This window comes from Aquila chrysaetos, chromosome 6 (assembly GCF_900496995.4).
Source record: "Aquila chrysaetos chrysaetos chromosome 6, bAquChr1.4, whole genome shotgun sequence".
In the NCBI taxonomy this organism is placed as follows: Eukaryota; Metazoa; Chordata; class Aves; order Accipitriformes; family Accipitridae; genus Aquila; species Aquila chrysaetos.
The window spans coordinates 11106606-11131432 of NC_044009.1; the positions used below are offsets into that span (position 1 = coordinate 11106606).

At 43.5% G+C, this 24827-nt stretch overlaps 1 protein-coding gene across 5 annotated transcripts in view; it reads left to right on the plus strand.

The window, feature by feature from the left end:
* HDAC4 (histone deacetylase 4) overlaps positions 1–24827 on the plus strand; it is a 265600-nt gene that overhangs the window by 204263 nt on the left and 36510 nt on the right. For all 5 annotated transcript variants that reach the window (XM_030017328.2, XM_030017329.2, XM_030017331.2 and 2 more), the window contains 5 exons: positions 62–319; positions 2032–2218; positions 8936–9069; positions 17336–17456; positions 22040–22086. In XM_030017328.2, the coding sequence (XP_029873188.1) occupies positions 62–319; positions 2032–2218; positions 8936–9069; positions 17336–17456; positions 22040–22086 (747 nt within the window). The remainder of the gene's footprint in view (positions 1–61; positions 320–2031; positions 2219–8935; positions 9070–17335; positions 17457–22039; positions 22087–24827) is intronic.

The following is a 24827-nucleotide window of genomic DNA, read 5'->3' on the forward strand; positions in this document are numbered from 1 at the left end:
GTGAACTTTATCTGTGATGAGTTACGTTTTATTTATCAGTTAACCTCTGGGTTGTTTCCAGATTATATCAAAACCTAACGAACCAGCTCGCCAGCATGAAAGCCACCCTGAGGAGACAGAAGAAGAGTTACGGGAACACCAAGCCCTTTTGGAGGAGCCATACAGTGATAGAGTCACAAGCCAAAAGGAGGCCCCAGGGCTGGCCAACATGGTGCAAGTGAAGCAAGAACCCATCGAGAGTGATGAGGAGGAAGCAGAGCCACAGCAGGAGCTGGAGTCCGGGCAGAGGCAGGCTGAGCAGGAGCTGCTCTTCCGTCAGGTGAGCTTACAAAATACCAAGTTTGGGACTTGGTTCTTTGCAGAAGATTGTTTGGTTCTTGGTAGTCACCTTATACTACTCTAGGAGGGAGAAGCTAGGGGGAAACAGCTCTTGAGGGTTTGCTACGTAAAGAAACCTGCAAGCCAAATCAGTGCTATCCTTCCCTAGAGTCACCATGTCAACTCAGAAGTCCCAGGGAGAAGGATCTGGATCACCTGCACAAAAGGCAGTCAATGTGTTTGCAGCCACTGAACCACTTACTCTTTGTTTCTTTGGGAAGACAAAGCGTGGCTTAACGTTTTTGAGCACTAAATACTAACAGAGGATTTTATTTTCGTTTTATGTTTTAAAACTAATTGACTGCCCCACAGAAGGACTGGATAAGGGAACAGGGGACGAGGTTCATTGGAGGGGGTTCCTTCTTCAGAACTAGAGATCCTAGTGACCCCAGCTGTGCTCGCTTTTGAGGGTAAACACTAGAGGCTTGTGGATTGCAGGTGATAAATCCAGTAACAGCGTAGCATAGCATAATCTTCCCAATTGCATGGCAGTCTCCCAAAGGACACCTGTTGTGGTAGTGGTAATGAAGGTGAGAAGGTTACGATTCTCTTAAGGCATCAGTGCTGTGTTCATTTTTATAGCCCTTAGCACTCAGCATCTGACTGTACCTACAGCTGCGTGTAACCCCCGCACGGGATCTGCAGCCAAAAGCAGATTGCTGTAGCCAAGCCAGGGTGTAGCTCTAAGTAAATCCACAGCCCTTGGCTAGGGAGAGCAGACTGGTGCCAGGTTTGCAGTTGCAGTGTCTGTGAATGAGGTGCAAATTGGTTGCTCCCTGTAGTCATTTGCATCTCGATGCCATCTTCCTAGCGCTGCAGAGCTGACTCGCCTGTCCGCAGGAATGTCGCTGGCTGTTGCTCAGAGACTACATTTTCAGTTCCTTTACTGAGCAGTGTTATCTTCATGACAGCACTGCCTTGAAAGATCAATGCCATTGGCAACCGTGCTTGTACAAAGTGGTATTTGTTTTATACAGTCACATCTGGGCCTCATTGCCTTAGTAAATAAATAAATAAATAAAATGTAACATGCTGCTAATGATGGACCACAGTGATACCGTTCCTCTGAATGTGCAGCCCCCCCCCGCCCTAGTCATGGATGCACAGTCACACCTGAGGAGTCTTAAAAATACTATGTTCTCTGCAATTACTTTGCCTCAAAGAGGAGAGGGAGTAAATAGAGGAAAAAGTAAGGTTGTTAGGCAGTGGTTGCAGTGTGGCAAGCTGGAACAGCCATCCATCCTGACTAAGAGCGTGTCCGGCTGATGCTGTGGCGAGAACCAGCTCAGTTGAAAACTCCCTCTCCTGCCTGGAGTCTGGACTTCTTCCCTGGTCTGGTGCATCACACTGTTAAATACACCACTGCAGCAGTGGAGAGGCACAGCGGGAGGAAGACGTGGCCAGACCCAAGGGGAGGATGGGGCTGCTTCTGCTAATGACCCTGCCAGTGTGCACCAGCTTTAGGGCTGTGGTTTGAACGTGCTGTGCTTGCCTGACTTCGCTCTAGAAACGTGCACATCTTCATTTGCTGCATGCGTGTGCTCATTTACCAGGAAAAGGAGGCCAAGCCTGCAAACCTTAAAAACTCTTAAAAACCCTGTTATGAAGGCACCACGCAGACTTGCAGCAACTACCTGCTTCTTTTCCCTGCAGCAAGCCCTTCTGTTGGAGCAGCAGCGCATTCACCAGCTGAGAAACTACCAGGCATCGCTGGAGGCAGCTGGCATGCCTGTCTCTTTCGGAGGGCATCGGCCTCTGTCCCGTGCACAGTCCTCGCCTGCCTCAGCCACCTTCCCGATGTCCGTACAGGAGCCACCCACTAAGCCAAGGTTCACAACAGGTAACGTTTTGGGGCACTGGAAGCTGAAGCGGTGGGGCTGTCGTTACTGTTTTTTGTCTTACATTGTGCTTTTCTGCCCTGTCCCTGCAAAGCCATCTGTTGGGGGTCTGCGTCTCAGCTGTGTTTGGGCACTCCATGGTATCCTGTCTTCTTCAAGGATAAGATTCAGTCATCTTACGCCCTGTTGTCCTGCTTGTCCCTTCCCCAGAGGGACAGACACCCTACAGTCCAGACAGAAAATAACCTGCAAAAATCAATAGAAGCATAGCATAGTACTTTAATTATATATCTCCAGAAAAAAAGGACGAGTCATATGCTGTGACAAAGCTGATTTAGATGCAAGGCGGAAAGAGGCAGTGTTATTGAAAAAGGACAGCTTGCCAAATGCAGTATCTGTTGGCTGTATTTTCTGCACCTTCTCCAGTCCCTGCACAATCTCACACCATAAGTTATCCACTCCGAGCTCTGTGCCAGCCTACCCCTCCTTCTGTAACACAATCTCTGCCCAGGAGTCTGTGCCCATAGGTTAGGAAAAATGAGGTGAGTTGATTATTCCAGTTGTTTTGAACAGATAAACAGACTGAAGAGTGTTTTCTTACCTGGTCAGTCTTCACCTCAAAGGAAAATTGAGTGCAATTCTGCATTTCTCTGGTGCAAACCAGAAGTGCAAAAAAGGTATTAATCTCCCCATAAAGACGAAAGGCAAAAAATAATTGTTATTCCCGAATCCTGACAACCGACTTTTTTCCACCAGAATCCTTTCTGTCTATTCAGTAGCCTTAGTAACAGATGAAAGTTAATTTATGTGCAACTTTTCAAGTCCTGCGTTGGGTGATTAGGCGGACTTATTTTGAAGTCCGCCTTCTTCCCCAAATGTCAAACTCTATTTTGTGAATGAACATTTTGCAATGTGATGTGTGTCCTGAGAAAAGGAAGGGGAAAAAAAATCCAGAACGCCCAAGTAAGAGCAACTCATGATTTTGTTTCTCCTTCACTTATCCATTTGTTCTTATTTAACCCACACTTTCTGCATCATTAAAATCAGCACTGTGAATTGGGTTTATTTTCAGGCACTGATGGTATAGTAATAGTGATATGTTAAATATGACTTTGTTCTTCAGCTGCTAGCTGCAGGGTGGGAAGCATGTGCCATCAGCTCTGTAAAAGCCCAAGCGGTATCTCATTTTTGCAAATCAGCCCTTTAAGTCTCTATTTGTTGTTAATAGTGAAGCCTTGAATTTCAGCAAAACTCCATTTCTAATGCAACCAGTTATAGCAAGATTATTCTAGATTTTGGCTTTTGCCAAGGATGCAAAGAAGGGTAGTCCCCTGGCTCACAGTCAAACCAGATGAAACTTGAGCATCTAATACGCTGAGACCCAAACCTTGGCGCTTTTAAAACAAGGAAGCCTGGCCCTACTTTAAAAGATTATCCATTCCTTCTCTTTCTTCCCTTCTCCTTCTCCGGTATTTAAGTTACCTTGTCAGTCATACACAAGACTTTGAACATACAATAACATTTCCTACCAGAGGATATACGTTTGACTCAGATATGTGCCTCTAAATTTCATTTAAAATTACAGGTAACAGTAAGAATGCAGATTTTGAGAACTGTGCTGCTTTGAAAAGACACTGTTACAATGTTATGATATATTTTCCTCAGAGGCAGGGTTTAAAAAACAAAAAGGTGGCTTAAAATGAGAGGTGGAATATCACATTGCTCTTACAGAGCACTGCACAATCCAGTGCAATGATATGAAGAATGCTTAGCGTAGTTCACCTGTAAAATATCCTTTTACGGCATTTATCCATGTTAAGACTCCAAGGGCTCGATTTTCCATTGCCTTCTATCTTGTGCAGTTTTCTACATTTATGCTAGGTGAATGGAGGAGGAGAACCACAATAAAATTCTGTCAAGGGAGGAAGTGTTGAGCATTCACTGGCACTAATAAAAGTGCAAAGCATAAAATGTGACACCTTTATACTAGTCCTATAACTAGTCCTTCACATAAAAGGTGAAGGACTAGTTTAACTGTCACTGTCTGCTTAACAGTGGCAGGAGAAAAGAGCCTACTACTATGGGCATGCAAGCACAGAGAGGAAAGGCAGGCATTTCAGCTGCTGAGCATGTGTGTGCGAGTTAGATTGCTCATGTTTTCTTGAAGTTGTCCAGGGTGTGTCGGAAATTGTGTTTTTGGAGGTGGATACTAAAGCTTAATCACTAGGATTGAAATATTCTTTGAAAGGCAGGAAATTAAAGTCTTGGGTATTTTTCAAAGCAAGCAGTGCTGAAGTGCATCAGGCTTCTTTTTCACTAGGGAAATCCATCTGTTTGATAAGTGGCTGCTTTGGAGACTGATCCTAACACGATTATGCGCTTTGGATTTCAGAGGAATTAAGATTTGAATTATTGTGATCATTTTGTTAGAGGGCTGGAAAAAACAAACCTCATTCAATGGCCTGAATGAAGCCAACCGTGATCACTCTAGACACGAATGTGGCTCTTAAGAGATCGGTTATTGTTCAACAGACAAAGGAATTGTTCATCACTTTCATGTTTGGGATATTATATAGAAAGCGGTAATGCTTTCTCTGGACAGAGTTAGGACCAGACAGCTTAAAATTCTGACTTTTATGTATAATTTATTTTCCTGTCTCTATCAGTGACCAGTACCTGAGACTTCAAAGGTATAGGGAAAAAACAACATAATACACCTCTCAAACATGATGTGCATTACTCCACATGAAAGTGAAAACAGTGCCCTTCCTGACTTCTTCAAGCAATCAGTTTTATGTCCTGAAGCATGACATTTAATTTTCCTTCCTACTAGCATATAAAAGAAAGCTAGTCCTTGAACTTGCCCTCGCTAGTACAAGTAGCCCCCTTGACTTTAATGAATACTTCTGCATGCACTATTCTACACACTTGAATAAGACTTCTCAGGTTAGGCCATTAATTTGCATAGCTCCAATTATCCAGTCTCTGATCTCCTGTAAAAATGGTTCCACAAATTATTCTGATGTTCTGCATTAAAGTATTTTTCATTTCTGATGAAGGCATTTATTCTCTCCTGTGCAAGGCAATATAATTATCTGAACCTCAAATCATATGTTTGTTCTGCCAAGAAAAGCGAGTTGGTTATGCTTTAGTGCTGACCTTTAAAAATGATTGTTCTCATGTCTTAAAAGAGTATTGCTTCCAGCACCACTTAATTTAACTTGTAATGGCCAATGTAGTTTTGTATTTTAAGCTTAAATTGCCAAGCTTTCCTTCTGTGTGTGTGTGTCTTCATCTGAGTGTCCCCAACCACAGGAAGGAGCTTGGAACAGTTCCCTTCTTTCCAGTGGTTTAGTTTTTTAAAAAGAGAAACATTGAGTGACGTGTGATTACAGTACGGAAGAACTTCATTGAGATGCTACTGGTATCATTGAATCATTGGGAAAGGAGAAGCTTCGTAGATCAACCAAATTCTATAAACCCCACTGTAGTGTCCCTTAACAGAGATGAGTAGGTGTCCTACCACCCCCTTTTCTGAAAACCTTTTCTTTAACCCCTTCATCTACCTACATTGAATAGGCTTAGTTACCAAAACCCATTTTAGATGTAACATGTATTTTAAACAAGTGTAGCTTTCCAGCACTTGCAGGTGCAGATGAGGAGGTGCTGGTTTGTGTGGCTGGGGATCTTGCCCACAGCTACCTGTGTTTGCTCTCATCAGTGCAGCTGGCACCAAGTAGGATGAGCTGATAAATACCACTGCCTACTTCTGAGCTGACACCAAACTTCCTCCAAAAAACCTGGGAGATACCTGGCAGATCTGCTGCACTGTAGGAAGACTAGGGAAGAACAGAAGAATATAAGGTCAATGCAAAAAGCAAGTTTTTCATTTGCATTTATCTTTGGTTTGATCTGTGTTGGCTTCTGCCCTACCAGGCTCTATAGTTACCCAGGTACAAAATAGAAAACAAGACAGAGACTTTTAATCTGGCTAGGCATTGCTTTACCTCTGTACCTAGAGTTGCATCACGACACGTTTTTCAGGAGTTACTACTTAAGGCTTAAAGACTTGGGGAAAACACCCTTTGAAAAGAAACTTGCAACACAGATTCACATATCAACTATTTAAATGGTCTTAGACCCCTTCCAACTTTGCAGTGCAATCAGTATAATTCACTGTCAGCTTGTGCCCAGCTCCCAGGTAGTGAAAAGAGTTGTTTGAGCAACAGCCTTAAGCATCATCTGGGAATCCAGGAGGTGAGCCAGAAGAGGCTGCTTAAAAATACACTGCTTGAAAATACTTGGGTTTTTTTCCACAAACTTATGAAGGTATGGCATGAGCTAGCCTCAGACTTATCTCCAGGTTGGATTGTCCTATGCAAATGAGGTGCAGCTTCTTGTTCATAGCTCCTTATTTATATTTTACTTTTCCCATTTCCATTAGTGAATTCTCTGATGCACTCTCCTGCCTGTGCTCCATGCAGTGTGATTTCCATTGCCCTTCTCTTTGGCCATCGTCTGAATGCCTCAATTGCACGATTTTTTAGTCCTTAGTCTCTAAGGTCAGTGCCCTCAGAGGGTGCAGGCCCCGCTGATGCCGACAGCAGAGTGCCCGTGGACTGAAGGGAGCCAGGGTTGCACCCAGGCAGGTCAGGAGCTATCTGAAGAATGACCTGCTGCTTGTACTTCTTTTTGCTTAAATTCAAGGCTAGTTGTTGACTGTGAATATATATGTTGAGTAGATACGCATGCAGCTTTTGGCTTTAAATCTATAAAGCCTAGTCCCTGTAGATATGCCGGGAAATCAGAGAAGGCAGAACCACTATCCTGTCTTTAATATGAATGATTTAGCCAAACCTAATGCAGTCTCATGTGGTCTAGGAGAACATCTACATGGGGTTCTTTGGGGTGAGAAATACTTTGTCAAAATGCATAATGTCCTCTGAAGATGAGTTTCCTTCAAAATGAATTAACCTGAAGCCAGGTTACCGCAGAACTTGCACTAGTTTAAATGAACTCAGACTGGGGAGTTCTCATGGACAGCCAACCTTACCGTTGGGCTACAGCTTCTTCTCAGGTTACATTTACAGTGCTTGCCTTTGCCCAGCAGCTCCTAATGAAGTTTGATGCTGTGAATCAAACATGGGAGACCTCTACAGAGCTTTGCAGCACAATCTTATTTAGCTGAACTTTGGCTAACCCAAAGGCAGTCAATTAACCAGTGCTCTGTTCTCTTCCTAGAACTGAATGTGGTTTGGGTTTTCTTGGTTTTTTTCTTTGCACTCACCTACAGCAAAGCGAGGAACTGCCAGATACCACCCCTAAGGCTGAATACCTGAAAGTGTCAGTGCCAGGGTTTGCCTCAGAGGGGAAAGCCAAATTTTTCAGCGGCAGAACATGCCTACACTCAGTCAAAAGGTGTGATTGCAGCCAAGCTTGGGAACATGCAGCAGCACAGCACTCAGCTCCAGGCTACGTGTCCATGTACGTTCTCAGAGTCTGGTTTCTTACAAGCCTCCTTGAACTCCATGCGGTTGCAAATTGTGCTGTTTATTGGTATTTGAACTGGCTACATGAAAGCTCCTTGAGCTGTGATCACGCCGCCCACTGCAGCATAGGTGTGCTCATCTGGGATTTCGGAGGAGCGATACCGGTTGGAGTGCAGACCCTTTAACGTTGGGATCTGGGAATAGCTCTTGCCTTCGCTGCTAATTCAAAGGCTTTGGATTCTCGTCAAGACCTTTGATTTGCAACTTTATACTGTGCTTTCAGACAGATCTTTCTTGCAAGAAACGTTACTCCTTGGGGAAAAAAAAAAAAAAAACAGCCCCTTTTGTTCTGTTTTCTGGAGCTTCTGGCTGAAAGGAAGGCTAGATTTAAACATTTAACTATGTCTTTTTCGCTTGAGTGAAAAAAAAAAAGGTCTTCTGTCACCGGGACTGCATAGCTTGGAGGACCTGCTGTTTTCCTCCAGTGGAACATTGGCTATGAAATCATAACTCCCTTTCCAAAAACGTACCCGGGCAACTCTGGAGCATGAATCAAAGTCTCCTACGCTGTTGTCATGCCATAAATAGTTGGTAATGCAAGGGGATTTAGCTGCCTGACTCCCACATTCAAATGAAACAACACTGCTAAATACCTACATAACGTGCTGAATAATTGTGCCCAAGTGTGTGCTAATAGCCTTAATTAGCACGTTGTCAAATAATGTTGATGCGAAGCCTTCAGCACAAACTATTTTATGAAACATAGCGCCTGCTAATGACTTATTCCTTCTGGTTTTTAATCTCGAGCCCTAGAGTCATTTTAGCAGCAATTATAAAAGTACCCAGCAGACAAGTTGCAAGTCAGTCCCCTCCTAGATCAGGATCCTACACTGGCACCCCTGTACTCATACTGATGCTTTCAGTTGTCACCTCCTGTCACTCTCGAGATGTTGGTAACTAATTTCTTTTCCATATCCGTTGAGGATTTCCAGAGGAAGTGATCGTTGCAGGTCTGGTGGTATCTCAAAACAGCATCTTGGATTTCCATTTCTTAGAGCTCCCCGGCTCCTGGTAAAACACACAGTCTTTGTCTAGAAGTGTTCAGTTGAATATGAAGTGCTATAGTTTAAAAAAAAAAAAAAAAAGGGGGGGGGTGTTTCCCCCCCATATATCTGGCAAACTTTTTTTTTCTTTTTTTAACTGAGAGCAATTTTGTAACCTCTGCTGCAGGCCTTGTATATGACACCTTGATGCTGAAACACCAGTGTACCTGTGGCAACACAAACAGCCACCCAGAGCATGCGGGGAGGATCCAGAGCATCTGGTCACGGCTCCAGGAGACGGGTCTCCGTGGCAAGTGTGAGGTAATAAAAATACCAGCGAAGGGGGAGATGAGGTGGTGGGCCTGGGAGAAAGGGAGCATTTGGATTTGTCTGGCTGATTCAACTGCTGGATTATGAGCATTTTGGGCGGCTGATTGCTGCTTTGGATGATAGCATAAGTACCGAACCTGCAGCTCGGGCTGTTGACTGCTACCTGGATGTGCAAACTTTATACTGCATTCTGGCTTGAAATTTTTATAGCTCCAGCTGTTGGCAATGTTTTGCCATATGTGGCGTAAATTTAATCCATTCTGAGATGACTGCTTATGCTTGTGTGCGTGTGTCTGTCAGGAGTACTTTTCTAGCGATCTGATTTCATTGCATTGCAATGACTGTTAGAAATTCCATGAAACGTTGGAGAATGCTCTTGCCTGATGTTGCAGTGAAGCTGCTTCTGTAATTTTCTGTCCTATTCCCTATAAACTGGAAGTCCCTACCAAGCATTGCATTTTGAAGCAGCCAAAGATAAGAGCACAACATAAAGTAACCGTTATTTGTTATCACTCCAATCATAACAACAAAAGCTGTGGAGCAACAAGTCTGTATTTCTGTGGTTTAATAACTTTTTTAATACTTTTTGATAAATAATGGTCAACCTATAGTGAAGATACTGTAAAAAGAATGGGGGCAGGAGGATGTAACTAAGCGCTATTCCATCACAAGAGGTTAAATTAACTTTATTGGACATATATATATTTTAAGAGCAAGGCAAACCAAGAGAAAAGCTTAGATACTAAAATACAAAGACTAATGATTAAGAATAGTGATTAATAATAATTGTTATTCATAACTAATAGCAGTGATGATAAATTAATGGTAGTGTGTGTTCATCAGTTTGTTGAGCATTGGAGGGGACTGAATCACACAGTATATTTGAGTTACGTCAGCATCTGGCTAGAAATATTTTCTGAGCAATCAGAAGAGACATCCACGTGGTGGCAGCATTGCCATTGGCTAAAGTTCCCTGTCGTACCCTTATTTATCCCTGAAGAGAGCAAGGAAGAACTTCAAACCTGTTTCTGTCTATGGAGACCCATTTAATTGAGTTTTGGGATTATTATTTGGGACCAAAAAACAAGTACCCCACTGCTGTCTAGCTCCTCTGTTTAGAAGCAGGAGTTAAATTGTGCAGTGCTGATTGCCGTGTCTCCTCTATTTGTGTTACAGATGTTCTCTAATGTGTAACTTCTTCAGTGTATGATCCCAGGCAGCTGTTTTTTCCTTAATTTGGTATTTTCAGTTGCTCTCACAATTGAATTTGTTCTTGATGCTCACCTGCTTTCCACCTGTGTTTCCCTTCTGACCATTGGTGAAATTCAACCTCATCTTGACTACTCCTTTTTCTGAAAATGGTAAATATTTGATGTTAGCTTCCTGCCTCAATTCCAGTGTTTTCTTCTCTGATGGCTTTCTTACGCCATTTCAGCATAACCAGATGCTCTAATTGCACTTGCTTCTTTCTCTAGTTACCTTTCCTCTTCCTTTACCCCCAGTGTCTACTAGTCCTGCCCAGACCTGCGTTAAAGTTTCCTTCTTTATCTTAACTTTTCTCATGGTCTTGATGGGTACAACCTTTCCCTGTTTCTCCATCTCCTTCCTACGTCCTCACTTCACTCTTCTGTTCTTGATAGGGTGTTTTCTGGAGCCAGTCGTTCACTTTCCGTTGTCCTTGAAAAGATGTAATTCTTTTCCACGTTCCAAAGCCATTTGATCACTTCCCTGCCCTTCAGAGTCTTTCTGAGGCTCCTCAGTTGGAACCTGTCTATCAGTGAGCAGAGTGGAGAGCAATCAATATAGGGGTTTCCTTCAGTGAAGATTACCTTCACATCAGGTACACTTGCATGGCAAGGGGATAGTTTTTTAGACACAAGTGATCTCTGCTGCTAGGTTGGAGCATGAGTGTGAGCTGTTGGCATTGCCTGGGATGGACTTGTCTCCTTACCACAAGGACAGGAATGCTGTAGACTCAACATGTAGAAAGCTTAATTCTGTGGGACATATTCCATGATAGGACTGATTTAGAAGGAATTTTGGAGTCTGACCTAATAATTATACTTACTTTCAATAATTACATTACTTTTTCAAATCCCTGTTGCCTTTTGATGACACCAAGCTGAGTGGTGTGGTTGACACGCCTGAGGGCCAGAATGCCATTCAGAGGGACCTGGACAAGCTCAAGACATGGGCTCATGTGAAACTCAGGAGGTTCAACAAGGCCAAGTCCAAGGTCCTGCACCTGGGTCAGGGCAACCCCTGGTATCAGTACAGGCTGGGGATGAAGGGATTGAGAGAAGGACGTGGGGGTACTGGTGGATGAAAAGCTGGACATGAGCTGGCAATGTGCACTTGCAGCCCATAAAGCCAACCATATCCTGGGCTGCATCCAAAGCAGTGTCGGAGGTGATTCTGCCCCTCTGCTTGGCTCTGGTGAGACCCAACCTGGAGTACTGCATCCAGCTCTGGGGTCCCCAGCACGACAGACATAGACCTGTTGGAGTGAGTCCAGAGGAGGGCCACAAAAATGATCAGAGGGATGGAACACCTCTCCTATGAAGAAAGGCTGAGAAAGTTGGGGTTGTTCAGCCCAGAGAAGAGAAGGCTCTGGGGAGACCTTATAGTGGCTTTTCAGTACTTAAAGGGGGCTTATAAGGAAGATGGGGACAAACTTTTTAGTAGGGCCTGTAGTGATAAGACAAGGGGTAATGGTTTTAAACTAAAAAGAGGGTAGATTCAGGCAAGACGTAAGGAAGACATTGTTTACAGTGAGGGTGTTGAAACACTGGTGCAGGTTGCCCAGAGAGGTGGTAGATGCCCCATCCCTAGAAACGTTCAAGGTCAGGTTGAACGGGGCTCTGAGCAACCTGACCTAGTTGAAGATGTCCCTGCTCATTGCAGGGGGGGGGTGGACTAGATGGCCTTTAAAGGTCCCTTCCAACCCAAACCATTCTATGATTCTATAATGTTGAAGCTCCATGCAGGACAGCATGAGCTGTGCCTTCTATCCCCACCCGCAGTAGTGTGTGTGATGTGTAAAACTTTAACAGAGCTGTTTATATGAGGATGGTGATGCAGCCTGTTATGTATCTACATTTTTTTTATGGATTATAACTGCTCCATCTGCATAGCAGCCCTACAGGCACTGGAAGGGAGGAGGTGAATATTTTCAGAATTAGTACTAGGCCTGCAGTGAGTCAGCAGCAACACCTGGATTATAGCACTCAGAAATTTGCCAGGCTGTATCCTTAATTTTTTGCTGAGCTCCTGTTTTATTCTATCTTATTTTTTTTTAGCTGATCTTGCTGACATACACATCTGTGCACACTCATTTTTATCTTCACTGTTGCAGGTCTGTTGTCCCTGTGCCTCGGACATTATGAGCCAGTTCACTAAGCCCAAAGGCCTGATGTGAAAATTGTTTGTGATTAGGTGGTTTAATCCATTTCTTACAACTCATATTTGTAAGAGGACAGTTTGAACTTCGACGTTTCCGTATCCTCATGTTTCCCCTTCCTTCTTTAACAGCCCTTTGCTGTGGTCCGGGTGTGGGTATAGTTTGATCCTGTTGGTTGCAAGTAGTTGCTTGACATGGATTAAAAACACAGCGCCCTGCATAGTAAATAATCCCATGCACACTGTGTGGGATCAGACAAGACTCCGCTGGATCCCTGTTCTCTTCCAGAAGGAGTTTAACAGCTCTCATTCTCCCCCACGACTGCACACTGAAAATAAATCCCAGCTCTGCTTTCTCATGCAAGCTCAAACAATTCTCGGTGTCTGTCTCCTGGAAATTTTCTTTTGGTGTTTCTGTTGTACACATGCCCCAAGCCAGAAAAGGGCTCGCAGATAAATATTTTTATCATGCATGCTAACAAATACTTGCTTTGAAATTTCAGAAGTGAACTAAGTGAAAACCTGTTTTCATCAGGCAGCTGAGAGGCTCCTAGACAACCTGCCAAGTGCTGAGTCCCTACCATTTCTCTCAGAGGCAATAGAAGTGATCCAGAAGGGGCACAAATATTTTTAGAACAGAAAAAAACCACATCGCTTCTTCCCCCGCCTCTCATTTTTCAGCAGTGAAACAGATACGTATTTGCTAAAGTTGTCCAAAAAGCGTTTTACATCCAGCTGAGGGGAAAATGTGTGCCAGATTTGCGGTGTGATAGGTAAGAGTCTGTCAGGGTCGCGCAAGTTTTAAAGATGACCTTTTGCAGTGAAAGCAGTTGTCCAAACTTAACGACAGCTGCGGTTTAGAATATTGCTTGTTTAATTAAGTTAGCTTTATAAAATATGGCAATTACTCTGGTGTACGTTCAGAATTTAAAAGCAACAATTATACTGATTGAGGCAATCTCAATAAAAGACTCTACCCCCCAAACGAAAACCCACAATCATGGTATAGAGTAATCCTCCCAGCCTTCATCAAGAGCGTGAGGAAATCAATAGGTTTTGCTGTGTGTTTTTGGAGGTAATCAAATCCCTGGGCTGCTCAACCAGGATGGGGAAGAATGAGTTCCTCAAGCAGGGTCTGTCTCCAAGCACATCTTGGCAGCAATCCTGCGTTGTTTAAAGCATGAAGACTGTTAGCTGAAGGTTAATTGCAGCTGTGGAGGACTGACATGAAAAACCAGACCCAGGGCTGGGCCATCTGTAAGAGCAGAGCCGTGTCGCCGGCGTTCCGGCCACAGCATTGGGCAGGTGTCTGGTTGGATTGCAGGATGGGTCCAGGTGGTGAAGCCTCTGGAGAGCTGCTCCATGCCAAGGTTTCCTGTCGCAAAGCACCGAGGACATGTGGGAGGTGGAGGCGGTGGTGCCTGGGAAGTCAGTCTCTGGAGAGAAACTATAGCTACTTTCCTGGCTTTCGGGGGCTTTTTTGGGGCCACAGTTGGAACAACCTCTGGCTTGCGGTCTCTCAAGATTCATACCCTGTCTTTTTGAAACATCATGGGGTGAAAGGGTGAATAAAATGCAAACTAAGAGGCTAGCAGTGAGGTTTTTTGTTCAAAATGCAAAGGAAAAGGTGGCTCCAAGGAAATGGAGGAAGAGCGTGGAAGGACGTGTATAAAGCAGTAGGAGAGCAGGGGTGGTGTGGCGTTGTGAACGTCAGGTTTCGTGCAGACAGAGGCACGAAGGAAACAGGGTGAAGGGCCAACTAGTTCATCAGGGTTAAGAAGCCAACTCTTGAGCTGAAAAGCCAGTGTTTAGCAGCCAGGAAGGAGGTTAGACAAGGGGCGGGGGGAGGTAATATGGAGTAAGCAAGGTCAGCAGGCAATGCGAAGCCTCAAAGATAAGAATATCATAAGGTGAGAGCTCTTAGAAAGTGAAGAACTGCTCAAATTAAGAGCATGGATGGCAGGCTGAGCCATAGACTGAGATACAAGTCGTGATGGGTCTGGAAACAGGAGCGAGGGATTTGTTGTGTTCTCTAACTTTGTTTGGGGGGCATTGAATTCATTTTCTTGGTGTCTTTGGTTAGAGCCAAGGACAAAGCTTGTGGCGCATGAACTGGGAGATGAGAAAGGTGCAAAAGCCTCTCGAGCATAATCTTTTCTAACCAGGCAATGTTTGCTATGACATATGTATTTGTTTCAGTAAATAGTAGCTTTTTCCTTGAATGTGTTTTACTTGCAGCACAGAAGGAAGTTCTCCATCCACTCGTAGTTTCTATTCAGATATGGGTGTCATGTGGAGGGGAGGGTGGTGTTGATACCCTCCTAAACAGCATGGAGCTTGGATGTCTTGCTAGGGCCACCTACTTTAAACGGGAGCAGCCCTTCCCCATCCTGGTGAGCTGAAGCCGTTTGCATCCACGGAGTATCTGGCATGTTATTTCAACAGGCTGCTGTTCTTCTGGTGTCTTTACATAACGCCAAGAAATACAAAATGCTATTTCTGTACGTCCCCTAAATGTAGCAGCTGAAAATGGGTCAATACGTCTTGTTCAAAGGAAAAAAGTTGGCATATGGGTGAGAGGGAAGTTTTAAAAGCCTGTAAGGGGGGACTGAGGCAGGCTTACCATGAACAAAAAAGGAAGACAGGATAAAAGTTCAAGGGGGATTTGCCAGATATTTCCATCCCTTCTGGGTCTAGCATTTTTGTGATTATTGCCTCTTTAATGGGATGCTTTATTTTTGCCTTATCATTAACCTCAGGAAACCTAGGTGGTTGAGCAGAGCACAGAGAAAATGAAAAAGGAACTGGAGAGCAGAAATGCCAAAATTAGGAGAGGCAGAGTGCACGAGCACTCCTGCCGTGCTTTGATTTCTGCTGCCTTATGCCTCAAATGGTTTTACAAAGCGATTTCCTGTGTGCTTTGCAACACGTGATGGAGGCTTATGCTGAACATTTGAGACCAAAAAATTCCCTCAGAGTTTGTTCTGCGGACCGTGCTTCAGAGGTGGAGGTCCTGGAGTCCCCGTGCCCCCCAGCACACTCTGCCCTGGGATGCTCTGGCTGGGCCAGGCTGCAGCCCAAGATGGTGGCGCAGTGCGAAAGCAGTCCTTGCTCGGCTGGAAATGCCGATGCCTGTGAAGCATCTTGTCTGTAGCACTCTCCTGCAAAGTCAGCGAGCAACACACGGCAGTGCTTTCTGAACAGCAGCAGCTCTCAGGAGCAAGAGGCATAGTTTGACCTTCTCTTCAGAACAAGTTTTCCCTTTGAAAGTCTATTCTTTTTAGGAGTGTGATTTCTTCCCCCCCCCCCCCCCCCCCTTTTTTTTTTTAAGCTATCCTTTTTTTTTTTTTTCATTGTTGTTCTAACTAGAAGCTCTGCTTCTCCAGGAAAGTGCAAGTCTTAAAAAAGTGCCTGGCTTTGACAAAGCCAGGGTGAAGGCTGTGCAGGAGGTGGTGCATGCAATCCTGCGTGGGCTGTGCAGCAGGGTGCTCATTGCTGAGGCTCGCGTTTTGGGTGACCTTGGGACTCTACAAGAGGCTTTCAGAGCCTTCCAACATTTTGCTCTTAACTATTTATATTTTAGTATTATTATTGCAGAGGGGAATAATAATGCTGTCATTCCTTCTGTAGGAAACAACCCCCCCAAAGTGACAACTCCTTTTAAAGTGTTTTAGTCCAAATCACGACAAAAAATCATGAAGTAATTCTAAGCCATATAAAATACTTCTTTTTTTTTTTTTTTGAGGGGGGTAGTGCGTGCATGTTTCTGAAGCAAAGCAATCCTCATTTCTAAATAACTCCTTCCCCTCTCTCATGGCCACCTCTCAGCTTACCCCCAACCTCAGCACTTTCTTGACTCACTGCATATTTCCCCTGCCAACATTTCGGAGGCAGCTGCAAGCTCCCAGTTAAAAAGGTGAGGTGTTTTTTCCGCTGCGAGAAGTTGGTGGCCTTCTCTGGTATATCTCCCCCAGCGCCGTCTGCCTTCTGGGGAGCGTTCTCTCCTGTGCAAGAGGCCATGGCATGGTCCTTGTATGACCAAGATTTAGCATCTCCAAGTAGCACTTTGTTCTTACAAACATATTTTCCATGGCAAATGGGTGATGGCAACAAAAGGTAAGCCCCAAAGGTATACTAGACCCCTATGACAAAAAAGGCCGAAAGTTCCCCAATTTATAAAATGCGAAGCTGGGTCCTTCTGACATCAGTAAAAGCTTTGCCATGGTCTTCAGTGAAGCCAGGGTTTTGACTTCGGTGTGCATCTGCCTTCCTGGGTTTCAGCTGCCAACAAAAGCAGGGATGAGCATCTTTGCTACAGTAATTCCAGCTCAACCTGCATCATCGTATAAGAAAAGAATTTGCAACAGTTTGAATCTCGTGGAATTTCTGAGATGAGTTTTAGAGCAGAAAGTTTGTAACTGACCCTTAATTGCTCAAAGGTTCAGTTTGGAAAGTGGTGTGTTTGGGAGAATTTTTTAGGTTAGCTTAATAATTGTGGTGGGGATGTGTCAGGGTGGTTTGGGGGGATGCGTTTTCAACAGTAAATCACTTTATAATGGCTTATAACTGAAATCCTGAATATTCAGTAGTGGAGCAATACCTGTGTGTTTTAGCAAATGCTCTGCAGTAATATTTTTAAAACACAAAAACAAATCTAAACATGACTTTACATGTCAAGCTAATATTTGGAATAAGAGATTAAACCAAAAGCTGTCTTACGATTCATTTTTTCACATAAGAAACCATTTTAGTTTTTTGCTTGCTATCTTTATGATTTGCTAAGGAAAAAGAAAAGTTCTTTGAAGACAGTTAAGCAGTTGATCAGTGATTTCATCACTCCTTTTCTTTCCTCTTTCAGTGCATTCGTGGAAGAAAAGCAACTCTAGAAGAGCTGCAGACAGTTCACTCGGAAGCCCATACGCTGCTGTACGGCACAAACCCTCTGAACAGACAGAAACTGGACAGCAAGAAACTTCTAGGTATTGTTGCTGGGGGACAGAGGAAGGTGTCCCTTTCCGATCTCCAGCTCTCCCACTACTGTCCTCAGCCCTTGCGCTGGCAAACACTTAGCAGTAGCAGTATGAAAGGGGGGACATGGGGCTCCCTCCATCCTCAGCTCTGGGCAGTTCCCAAGAGGATTCTTCCCACCTCCATTCAATGTCTGCTTGAGAGCGGTACAAGATATATCTCCCTTTCTTCAGGTAGATCCCTAAACCCTAGGTAGCGAAACTTCCTTTCTTTGATGTCTTCAAAACCTTAAACGAGGTTTCCCTGAGGAGGAAAAGTAATTCAGATGTTTTATTTTATCCTTGGGCACTCTTCTCTGCATGTTAGAAAGTTATCCGTTGCTAGGTAAGAGCTGGAATACCCTCCTAAGGACCTGGATCTGCAGCACCAACCAGCTGCGTAGACATCAACAAAGAGCTGGCAGTTTTGTATGGGTAATTGGCAGTTTTGTATGGGTAATCTGCAAGAGAGATGCATAAGCCTCTTAGATAGTCTTACATTTGTTTAATTTGGAGTAAGATTTTTATCCCCTTCACTGGGGACTGGATCTTCCTGAAACAGGGCTGCATCTGTCGTAAAATATAGACATTTTCCCCTGCAAAAAATCTAGGGGATGGTTGTTAAGATAACCAACCACCCCACAGCAACCAAACCACACTGATTTTAACACCTTACCTCCATGGAGACATCATCTTCTCCCTTTACTTTATGCCTTTCTGCAGTAGTAGGTGATAGGCTGGAGGGGCAGTTTGGCAAGTTCTCACATGGGGATCCGCAAAAAGACAGTTCTGGAACCTAGAAGCTGAGAAAGTTTATTTGGGGATTAGCTTGACTTTGGATGATATAAAAAGAGGATTAACTTGATGGCCTGCATGATGTAGTAGTCACAGCAAAAGAGCTGGAAAGATTTTGCAACATATTCAGTATGTACATTAGATCCCCAAAGAGGAAAGCTATTAGCCAGTTGTTTAAACATGCAATTAGCACTGTATTTATAGCTAACTTACCACCTCTTTAAAACCCAGAGAAATGAAAAGTAGACACCTCTGACTGAATGATAGCACAATTAGTATGTAAAGTTTAAAGAATTTATGATGTCATATCCTTGGTAGTGTAAAACTCTCACTTTGTGTAAGGCGTATCCACCAGTCCAAAGAAAGAGTGTGTAAATCTTCCCCGGTAGATCTGAGAAGGCTCCTCATTTGCAGTTGCACCACCTTCATGTTGACTGATTTCTCTGCAATTTCTTGAACCATAGCATTGAAGGTGTGTGAGGACGTGTGTCCTAACCATCTACTGCGGTGGGATCCAGGCAGTCCTCCAGCATCTGACCTGTTGGCTTCACCAGCCTGCAGCAGGCAGGATTAACACCCTGCCTCTGGCAGTGGTCATCATCTACATGGAGGGGCTGAGCAGGCAGTGGGTCACCTTAACCCCCTCTCCTTTCAGAGATAGCCCTTGCAAGATATGTTTTTAGCCTGGACTGTGATAACACTGAGTGTTTCCAGCTCCTTCAAATGTCAGATCCTCTTGAGATACTTTTTGTTCCTCCTTTGACTCTTGGCACAATCTGTATCAATAGTTCCACAGATATATTTGGAGATACAAACAGTTTATTTAGTTAATATTGGATTTGGGGATACCCAGGTTTTGCTGAACCATTCCTGGTGGCCTGTTTAGAGAAACTGAAGGAGGAGAAACTCTTGCTCTGCCTGTGTGTACTTACGCAGTTTTGCTGTGTGTTCCCCATGTCTTTAATCACTCATTTTATAATGTCTGTAGAGATCAAGATTATTCCTATAGTGAAGAGAAATAATTCTAATACCTGAGGGTAGTCCAGTGCAAAATGTTGCCTGTTTGGGTGTAATTTGCAAAGAAGGAGGAGTTGTGAAATTGCTGCAGCCATAGGCAGAAGGTCAGGTCCCCAGGATCTCCAGTAGGAAGGGCTTTCAAGTAGCTCTTAGCTGAGCTTAGACCTTGTTTCCTAAACCCACTTGGCACCATTTTAGCCTTGAGCTGCTAGCAGGGGGACTCGCTGCCAGCTCGCCTGACCATCTTTGCCCAGACAGCAGTGGACTGCCTCTTCCTGTTGCCTGGTTGTCCTCCCGTTGCACGCCCTCCCATGCACGGGCCGCAACTGGCACTAACACTCATGCCGAGCACCAAGCTTGGAGGAAGAGCAAACAGCTTCACTGTTCAGCGTGGCTGCCAGTCATCTCACCGGAGCAGGAGAAAAATAAGCTTGACAGCTTGACAGCCAGGGGTCCGGAAGGACAGCACGGTGAGCCAAAATGACAAGAGGAGTGAGCCTGGCTGGGATGTCTGCGTAGCACCCAGGGAGAAGTTCTCCTTTGGGAGCAGGGCAGGAGGGGCAATGCTGGCCCTAAAACCAGTTTAACTTGATGGCTTCCACAGTGCTGGACCTGAGGAAGCATTAAGAGCCACTGATGTGTTGAGAAAACCTCCCTGAAAAAACTCAGAGTGCACATTTATGTATAGAGGTGAAGAAGCCTGTAAGCAGCCCCGTCTTCAGCCATCCTCTCCTGTTGAGAGTTTAAAAGGCTTTTAAGTTTACAAAACAGCTTTGTGGGGTTCTTCTAAATATGTTAGAGCATAAATGTATGGCAGGTTTGAAGTCTGAGGCCAAAGCTTTGTGTGAGGCTCACACATGCAAATAGAAGTTTGTTAGACCTGAGTGTCTTGACATGTGAACGGCTCTGGTGGCTGACTCCGTATAAACTCTTTGCCTTTGATATGTCTATGAGGAAGAAAAAGCATGAGAAACCTCAGCCTAAAAGGAAGAGCTTGTAAAGCTGGGAGATGAAAACACGGGATGTTTCTTTTTAAACTTCTGCAAATGATAAGGGGGATGTCCCTTCATCTGGCAGTTCTTTAGGAGAAAGCGGGAAGGGGGTAAATAGTTCCTTTTTTTCAGAATTGTAAGCAGGTGTCATTGTGGCACTGCTGATTACTTTTACTTCTACAGTTGTCCTGTAGTTCGTTACTGCTGAGCCTTACTCCTTTCTCGCAGAGTGCCCTTCTTTACATGTGTAGGAGAAGAGACTTGCAGCGGAAGCCCATCACTGATGTCAAAGTTACTTTCCCCAGAGGACCCTGAGCATAACAAAGATTTGCTGCGCCGTATTTTATCGGGCGGGTTTGAAGGTGGTGGCCTTCAAGGCAGGTTGCACAACTCTACCCCTGGAAGTGTTGCTAAAGCCCTTGAAAGTCTGAGGAGGAAAAATATGAATCCATCTCTCATTTGACAGTGTAAAGCTTTGGAACCTGTTGAACAAGTTTAAACTTAGGCACGTAAGGCTGCTTTTAATTTGTGGAGAGCAATCATAAATTGTTGTCAAGAAGATAAATATCGAAATAATGGGTGGATTAGCAGTGAAAGATGTGACAGGAGGTCCAAGGCAGGATGATCCAAGAACTTTCATGTGTATCTAATCAAAGAGTGAATCTCGCTGTGCACTCAGATTAATAATACAGATGCATTAACTCCGCTTTCAGTCGCAGGGGTAACGTATGTGTCTGCAATGCATTTGACACCAGCATGGTCCTCAGTAACGTCTGTCTGCTGTCATGGCTAATTCACACTCTACAAAGCTGGTAGTTAGCATTTAAGGGAATTTATTCTTTCACTATAGACATGACCAGAACAAGAACCTGGTTTGGTGGGGGGAAAAAAAACCTCAACCCAGTTTATTTCACTGTTAGCTTTCATTAACTTTAAATAGGTCTCAAGTAAATGAATCTTGGGCAACGTACTCCAGATCTGTTACAGTGTCTGCATGCACATATCTCCTTCTCCCTGTTTGCCTGTGGTGTGTAGACATGGTGTACAAGTCATACACGTTAGGGTGGTGATGGATATGAGACAGCATGTTCTTGTTTCAGTACACCGTTTATAAACCTGCAGAATTTTGAATGGAGGATAATTTGCTCATATGCAAGCCCAGAAAGTGATGTTACAATTCTTACAGATGCAAAATTAGCCCTACAGATGGTTTTCTCCATTTTTCTCAATTTCTTAATGTTGGTTTTGCTTTTTCAGTCAAAATACGTTTTCTTTGCTTGCCACCAGTTTATTTTTTGTCTTCCTGTTTTATGAAGCTCATGTGCTCCAAAGTCTTCTAGTAACTGCAGATAACTGATAATTAGGGTGTTTTTATGATTTCCTATCCTTCTTCATTTGAAAGGGGTTAAAATGTTCATCTGAGAAGACATGCTGAGCAGTTGTTGGTAGCATCTCAGTCATTTATAGTCAGCATGACTGCTTGAAATGTAGGACAGCACACAAACCTTGCATAAAAAAATAAGTGATTTATAGAAGGCTTTTACATTGGAAAGGCTTTTAAACAAGGCCAAGGATGTACATTGTGTATGTATATGTTGTAATGTAACAGGGTTGGCTGTGTGTTTTCTGAAAATCACAAGAAAACCCCAGTCTGTTACTGTGTTTGGAAAGATTGCAGCATTGCCATAAAATTGGACCAAAATCTGGTGAACTTTGACTTTTTGACTTACAGGGTCCATTTTTTTTCTACAGGTTCTCTAACGTCGATGTTTGTCAGGCTTCCTTGTGGTGGTGTCGGGGTGAGTACTCTCTTTAATGTGTAAATAATGTCCTGTTTGTTCTCCCAGTCCCATTGGTAACAAAAATTGTTGCTTTGCATTCCATCAAGTGGGTAATTGCAACCAGATGTTACCCATAAACAGGGTCTGCCTGGGGTGTGGGGTTGCAGCAACAGCCTCACGTGCCTTTCTTCAAAAGCAGGGTGAAGATTCTTAAACCACTTTGGAGAACCAAAGTGTGTGTGATATTCATAGGCATGTTTCGTCTCTGGCTTTTAGGAGGAGAAACCTCATTTCCCAGGCAGTGATATTTAATGGCTTAGACGTTACTACATTTGAAAGCAACCCTTGCATCCAAAAATCCTTTCTACATAGAAAGCAAGATGTGCTTTTCATGCTGCTCGTGTTGCATAGGTGTTTCATCTTCAGTATTTGTACTTCAGAGCTGCCTGCCTCCTAGCGCAGGTGGAAAACATATTAATAAAATAGTGATACTGAAGGACAATATTTGGGAAGTTCCTGTAAACAGTAAGTTGCTGCATTTGTGTCTGGGCTACATTAGTGTCCTCAAATGAAATGTCTCACAGGTTATGCAGCACAAGGGAATTGCAGTCTTCGGTATTTGGCATCTTTCATTTCTCGAGTTCCAGGACAATCACGCATGGATTCTGAAGGAGGTGACTAAAATACACCTCCATCCATCATGGAAAAGCTGAACATTAGTTTCCATCTGTCAAGATTCCATATAATAAGAAGACTTCTTTTTGTTGTTGTTTGTTCCCATAAGGCTGGAAAAAAACCAAATACCATCCAAGTACCTTGTGTTGAAGGTTTGCGTTGTTGTTTTCCTTTGAAGCCTGAAAACTTGAAAGTTTTCCTTTCAAGTCAGACTTTCTGCTCTAAAGTTTCTGTGGAGGGTGACAGTACAGAAAATCTCAGAGAACAGGAAGGGAAAAGAATGAGAAGAGACAATAAAAGGCATTGTGTTTGAAAATTCACAGTGGTAGTTCTTATGCATAATTGTAGCTCGTGAGGTTGAATTTAGAGGTCTGGATTCTGTTATGGAAATGAAACAAAATTGTTTTCTTCCTGAGTCTTTGCAAAATCGCTGCTTTGAAAATTATCCCGTCAAAAAAAAAAAAAAAAAAAGAATAATCGGCGTTTATTCATACCGCCACTGCTGAGCACTTGTAGAGATATTTTATTTTGTATTGTAAATATGCTGCAGTCTCCTAATTCATGGCAAATTTTTGGCTAGAGTTTAAAAGGTTTGGATTTACTCTGCCCTGCAGTCAGGCATGCCATTCAAAGCAAAAATTATCATTTGCAAATGAAGACTGAATGGTAACAAGTAGAGACAGTGCCTGAGCCTCGCGCAGTCCCAGAAGTCTTGCATTAAATCCTAAATCAAGGCAGGAAGTGCCACAGTGCTGGTATTATCGATACGCTCGTAATAAAGATAGCATTTGCAGTTAACTTGCTGGTCGGTTGTCTCCACAGACCCTTAAATACTAGAAACATTTGCTGACTTCTCTACAGTGTTTTAGCAATCCTAACATATAATTTTCATGTTTTCTAGGAAAAGCTTTTTAAAACCAGTAATTTACTAGTAATCAACTATGTGATAGTCAGATTTTTCGTAAAAATGGCTTTCTGTTGTTTTGCTTCCTTTTCCTTCCCCAGTTACCTCAGGATACAGTGCCGACTATTTGTGTACTTCTGCTGCTTTCATGGCTGGTGCAGGAAAACACAGTCTTCACTGCTTTTGGGGTGCATATTTAGTTAGTATATACACGCCAGCCATATATTTGTAGGGAAAATGAGGCCATGGTACAGAACAATTGGCTATAGCATATTAAGTGCTTTGCACTTGTACGTGCCCTGGATGGGTTTAAGTGTAGACCATCTCCATTGGGGTAGGAGGGACGTACAGTGATCTCACAAGGTCCTTTCAATCCCATTTTCTGCTGTCTTTCGGAGTGTGAGATTTGTCAAGAAAGCTGGCTTAGCAGCATGGTATGTTTATTGAAGAAATAGATGGAAAACTGTAGTCTTTGTTAGCATGCCAGTTCTGTGAGATGAGTTGCTCTTCATTTGATTTGATTTGCTATGGGAAACTGTTGGATGAAGCCCTATAGTGGGATCTTAGCTGGGGCCACAGAGCACGCCTTTCAGTAGCAGATGAAAACCAAATTATTTTTTGCACCAAAGAGGATGACAAGACATTTTTGAGATGCATGTAATACTGGTTTTTTTAAGGAAATCATAAAAATATAATTTAAAAAAAAATTAAAAATCAGAGCCCAGGGTAAAACATCGGTTATGAAGAATTTTAGTGTGAGAGAAGGTGTAACGTGAATCTGAGAAGTTTCGGCATGTAAATACTGCTGGGAGATTGAGTGCTTGTTATGGTATAATGAAATTATTTCAAATTGTTCTAGCAAGAGAGCTTAAGGGGTATTTTTCTGCTGTTGCTTGGCAGGCCATTTTCAGGCTGCAAGGTAGCCATATAGCTCTTCTGAGTGATGGAGTTTTGTTTAGACTCTTCCTTGTTTGAGATTGCCAGGTTGGCTGAATATTACTCATTGCTGAGCAGTAATCAGTCTCTGTTTTATCTTTTTCTTACAAGTTGAGAAGGTTGTGGAGAGGCAGCCCTGGTGCTGTAAGAAGTTTGTGTGGTCTCCAGTCACTTTGTACTGGTGAATATTTCCTGATGGTGAAAGAACATCAGGTGCATGTGATGATCAGAGCACCTGTAGGAC